Raw genomic sequence first — 5733 nt, 5'->3', positions numbered from 1 at the left:
ATTTTTAAAAAATCCACGTCTATTGCAATAATGAAAAAATATTTTTTAAAAAATCCACGTCTATTGCAGTTATGAAAAAATATTTTTTAAAAAATCCACGTCTATTGAAATCAAGAAAAAAATAATTTTTAAAAAATCCACGTCTATTGAAATCATGAAAAAATAATTTTTAAAAAATCCACGTCTATTTAAATCATGAAAAAATAATTTTTAAAAAATCCACGTTTATTGAAATCATGAAAAAATAATTTTTAAAAAATCCACGTCTATTGAAATCATAAAAAAAAATTATAAAAAATCCACTTATAGTGAAATCATGAAAAAGTAATTTTTAAAAAATCCACGTTCATTGAAATCATGAAAAAATAATTATTATAAAAATTGTTTTTGGTCGGAATCTGGCAACCTTGATAAGTTGTAATGTAACATCATTATTTACAGATATGCACCTCACAAGACCAGGGGGAAACGACCGGGCATTTTTTGACGTAGGTTAGTCATCGAACTGTGGTACTTGAGATATGGAAAATTTAGAAAAACGAGGGAATTAAATTTTTAAAAACCTTGCACAATAACAACTTCAATGGCAGTTGAAAGTGGACAATAGTTGAAGAAAGTTTTAAAATTCTAAACACAATTTTTCAAAAAAATCTATCAAAAAATACAAAATGGAATATCAAGGATATTTCATTTGCCTAATATCCTTGCTAAAAATACTCCTGGAAATTGAGGGCTGTACAGGCCCTGGAGGAATTTCCACATCCAGCACCCCCGAAAAAGATTGGTGGCAGGTGTCGCAATTCTATCAAATCTATCCCAGATCCTTTAAGGACTCCAATGGAGATGGCATTGGTGACTTGAAGGGTATTATTTCCAAACTCAGCTATTTGAAGGAGATTGGGGTAAATGCCACCTGGCTTTCACCCATCTATGTCTCGCCCATGGCCGATTTTGGTTATGACATTGCCAATTTCTTTGACATCCAACCGGAATATGGTAGCCTGGAGGATTTTGATGAACTTATCAAGGAGGCCAATAAATTGGGTCTGAAAATCATTATGGATTTTGTGCCGAATCATTCGAGTGATGAGAATGTGTGGTTCCAGAAGTCGGTGAATCGGGAGAAGGGCTATGAGGATTACTATGTCTGGCATGATGGCTATGTGGATGAAAATGGACAAAGACAGCCACCCAGTAATTGGTTGCAGGCCTTTCGGGGCAGTGCCTGGGAATGGAATGAAAAGAGACAGCAATACTATCTACATCAATTTGCAGTGAAGCAACCCGATCTGAATTATCGTAATCCCGATGTGGTGGCCCAAATGAAAAGGGTCCTCACCTATTGGTTGGATCGTGGGGTGGCTGGTTTTCGTGTTGACGCCGTACCCTGGATGTTTGAAGTCTTGCCAAATGCCACAACGGGTCTATACCCCGATGAACCTCTGTCGGGCCTTTATCCTGATGACCCGTTGAATTTTGATTATTTATCGCATATCTATACCCAGGATCAACCGGAAACCATTGATATGGTCTATCAATGGCGTCAGCTGCTGGATGATTATCAAAGGATACATGGTGGTGAGACCAGGGTCCTTATGATTGAAACTTGGTCCAACATTAATGAGGTCATGAAATTATATGGCAATCGAACCAGGCAGGGAGCCCAAATTCCATTTAATTTTCAATTTATTGCTGGGGGCCATGCGGATCTGGATAACACAGATTTGGGGGCAGATGGTTTTGTGAATATCATTGGGAAATGGATGGATAATATGCCGGCAGGAAAGACCGCAAATTGGGTGGTGAGTAAATTTTCCAAGGGTTTCCAGAAAAGATATGAGGCCCTAGAAAATGTTTGGGAAATATTCTAAAATTTCCCATTTTCTCTATCCCTAAATTTCAGATGGGAAATCATGACAGAAGCCGTGTCGGCACCCGCTATGGCGATAAACGCATTGATCTCATGAATATGCTGCAGATGTTTTTACCAGGAGCAAGTGTCACCTACATGGTAAGATAGGGAACCTTTAGGAATCTAGAAAAAATAATTTTTAAAAAATCAACGTCTGTGGGATTTTGTAAAAAAATTATTTTTAAAAAATCCACGTCTGTGGGATTTTGTAAAATAATTATTTTTTAAAAATCCACGTCTGTGGGATTTTGTAAAAAAATTATTTTTTAAAAATCCACGACTGCGGATTTGTAAAAAATAATTTTTAAAAAATCCACATCCGGGGGTTTTTCTAAAAAATAATTTTTAAAAAATCCACATCCGGGGGTTTTTCTAAAAAATAATTTTTAAAAATCCACATCAGGGGGTTTTTCTAAAAAATAATTTTAAAAAAATCCACGACTGTAGGATTTTGTAAAAATAATTTTAAAAAATCCACGACTTTAGGATTTTGTAAAAAATAATTTTAAAAAATCCACGACTTTAGGATTTTGTAAAAAATAATTTTAAAAAATCCACGACTGTGGCATTTTGTAAAAAATAATTTTTAAAAAATCCACGACTGTGGATTTGTAAAAAAATAATTTTTAAAAAATCCACGACTGTGGGATTTTGTAAAAAATAATTTTTAAAAAATCCACGACTGTGGGACTTTGTAAAAAATAATTTTTAAAAAATCCACGTCAGTTGGTTTCTTAAAAAATATTTTTTAAAAATCCACGTCTGTTGGTTTCTTAAAAAAAAATATTATTTTTTTTAAATCTGTTGGTTTCTTCAAAAAATATTTTTTAAAAATCCACGTCTGTTGGTTTCTTCAAAAAATATTTTTTAAAAATCCACGTCTGTTGGTTTCTTCAAAAAATATTTTTTAAAAATCCACGTCTGTTGGTTTCTTCAAAAAATATTTTTTAAAAATCCACGTCTGTTGGTTTCTTCAAAAAATATTTTTTAAAAATCCACGTCTGTTGGTTTCTTCAAAAAATATTTTTTAAAAATCCACGTCTGTTGGTTTCTTCAAAAAATATTTTTTAAAAATCCACGTCTGTTGGTTTCTTCAAAAAATATTTTTTAAAAATCCACGTCTGTTGGTTTCTTCAAAAAATATTTTTTAAAAATCCACGTCTGTTGGTTTCTTCAAAAAATATTTTTTAAAAAATCCACGTCTGTTGGTTTCTTCAAAAAATATTTTTTAAAAAATCCACGTCTGTTGGTTTCTTCAAAAAATATTTTTTAAAAAATCCACGTCTGTTGGTTTCTTCAAAAAATATTTTTTAAAAAATACACGTCTGTTGATTTCTTCAAAAAATATTTTTTAAAAAATCCACGTCTGTTGGTTTCTTTAAAAAAATATTTTTTAAAATATCCACGTCTGTTGGTTTCTTCAAAAAATATTTTTTAAAAAATCCACGTCTGTTGATTTCTTCAAAAAATATTTTTTAAAAAATCCACGTCTGTTGATTTCTTCAAAAAATATTTTTTAAAAAATCCACGTTTGTTGATTTCTTCAAAAAATATTTTTTAAAAAATCCACGTCTGTTGATTTCTTCAAAAAATATTTTTTAAAAATCCACGTCTGTTGGTTTCTTCAAAAAATATTTTTTAAAAAATCCACGTCTGTTGGTTTCTTCAAAAAATATTTTTTAAAAAATCCACGTCTGTTGGTTTCTTCAAAAAATATTTTTTAAAAAATCCACGTCTGTTGGTTTCTTCAAAAAATATTTTTTAAAAAATCCACGTCTGTTGATTTCTTCAAAAAATATTTTTTAAAAAATCCACGTCTGTTGGTTTCTTCAAAAAATATTTTTTAAAATATCCACGTCTGTTGGTTTCTTCAAAAAATATTTTTTAAAAAATCCACGTCTGTTGATTTCTTCGAAAAAAATATTTTTTAAAAAATCCACGTCTGTTGATTTCTTCAAAAAATATTTTTTAAAAAATCCACGTCTGTTGATTTCTTCAAAAAATATTTTTGAAAAATCCAAGTCTGCTGGTTTCTTCAAAAAATATTTTTAAATAAATCCACTTCTGTCGGTTTCTTCAAAAAATATTTTTTTAAAAAATCCACGTCTGTTGGTGTCTTCAAAAAATAATTTTTAAAAAATCCACGTCTGTGGGATTTTCTAAAAAATAATTTTTAAAAAATCCACGTCTGTGGGATTTTCTAAAAAATATTTTTTAAAAAATCCACGTCTGTGGGATTTTCTAAAAAATATTTTTTAAAAAATCCACGTCTGTGGGATTTTGTAAAAAATAATTTTTAAAAAATCCACGACTGTGGGATTTTGTAAAAAATAATTTTTAAAAAATCCACGACTGTGAGATTTTGTAAAAAAATAATTTTTAAAAAATCCACGACTATGGGATTTTGTAAAAAAATAATTTTTAAAAAATCCACGTCTGTGAGATTTTGCAAAAAATAATTTTTAAAAAATCCACGACTGTGGGATTTTGTAAAAAATTATTTTAAAAAAATCCACGACTGTGGGATTTTGTAAAAAATAATTTTTAAAAAATCCACGACTGTGGGATTTTGTAAAAAATAATTTTTAAAAAATCCACGACTGTGGGATTTTGTGAAAAATAATTTTTAAAAAATCCACGACTGTGGGATTTTGTAAAAAATAATTTTTAAAAAATCCACGACTGTGGGATTTTATAAAAAATAATTTTTGAAAAATCCACGTCTGTGGGATTTTTTAAAAAATAATTTTTAATAAATCCACGTCAGCGGGATTTTTTAAAAAATATTTTTTAAAAAATCCACGTCTGTTGGTTTCTTCAAAAAATATTTTTTAAAAAATCCACGTCTGTTGGTTTCTTCAAAAAATATTTTTTTAAAAAAATCCACGTCTGTTAGTTTCTTCAAAAAAATATTTTTTAAAAAATCCACGTTTACTGAAATCAGGAAAAAATATATTTTGCACTTTTTTGGATTTTTTATTTAATTCCACTTTTTTGAAAATTTCTCTTCCCCTTCAAAAACAGGGTGAAGAAATTGGCATGATCGACACGCCCCTTTCATGGGAGGAGAGTGTTGACCCAGCGGCCTGCAATGCCGATCCCGAAACATATGATCAATTTAGCCGCGATCCGGAACGTACCCCGTTCCAGTGGAGTACCGAGGCCAATGCTGGATTCTCTACAAATGAAAGTACCTGGCTGCCGGTAAATCCTTACTATTTGGTAACAAATGTTGAAACGGAAAGAGCCAAACCAAAAAGTCATCTCAATGTTTATAAACAAATGTCTGAGCTACGACAAACCAGAACGCTGCAATATGGCAGCCTGAAATATGGCAATGTTGGCGAGAATATATTGGCCATAAAGAGGTGAGTGGATCTCTTGAATTCTAATCCTATTCAAGGGGTTTTAAATTTATTTTCTTATTTTTATATTTTTGTATTTTCAGGTCTTTACCCGGTGAAAAGACCTACATTTTACTGGCCAATGTTTCGGGCCATGCCAAGACCGTTGATGTGACAGATGTTATTAAGGCCAGCGGGAAATTTAAAGTAAAAATTGTAAACATTATTTCAAACAGGAAAGAGGGGTAAGTTTTAGCAAATAATTTTTTTATATTATTTTTTTATTAAAAAATTAATAAATATATATTTTTCTATTTTTTTAGATATGAAATTTCCCTCGACAATGTCTATTTGAGTGGCAATGAGGCCATTATTGTGGAGTCGATCTAAACGCCCACATCATATTTTAAATATATTATTTTTAATTAATTTTAAGGAATAATGTTTGCTTATATAAACAGATATCTATAAAAACTA

General features: G+C 30.3%; 1 protein-coding gene across 1 annotated transcript; it reads left to right on the top strand.

Annotated features, from left to right (window-relative positions):
• Nucleotides 1–638: 638 nt before the first annotated feature.
• Nucleotides 639–5733, top strand: LOC101899837 (maltase A3-like). Its single transcript, XM_005175917.4, has 5 exons — nucleotides 639–1802; nucleotides 1904–2011; nucleotides 4937–5280; nucleotides 5361–5501; nucleotides 5580–5733. The coding sequence occupies exons 1-5, from the start codon at nucleotides 669–671 to the stop codon at nucleotides 5644–5646; spliced, it is 1794 nt and encodes a 597-aa protein (XP_005175974.2). The 5' UTR covers nucleotides 639–668; the 3' UTR covers nucleotides 5647–5733.

This window comes from Musca domestica, unplaced genomic scaffold (genome assembly GCF_030504385.1).
Source record: "Musca domestica strain aabys unplaced genomic scaffold, Musca_domestica.polishedcontigs.V.1.1 25, whole genome shotgun sequence".
NCBI classification, from domain to species: Eukaryota; Metazoa; Arthropoda; class Insecta; order Diptera; family Muscidae; genus Musca; species Musca domestica.
This window is presented reverse-complemented; position numbering and strand designations above follow the sequence as displayed.

Coding starts and splice junctions, on each gene's coding strand:
- LOC101899837 (XM_005175917.4), top strand. CDS start 669: ATGGAATATCAAGGATATTTCATTTGCCTAATATCCTTGCTAAAAATA. Junction 5,281..5,360: donor AATATATTGGCCATAAAGAG/GTGAGTGGATCT, acceptor TTGTATTTTCAG/GTCTTTACCCGGTGAAAAGA. Junction 5,502..5,579: donor ATTTCAAACAGGAAAGAGGG/GTAAGTTTTAGC, acceptor CTATTTTTTTAG/ATATGAAATTTCCCTCGACA.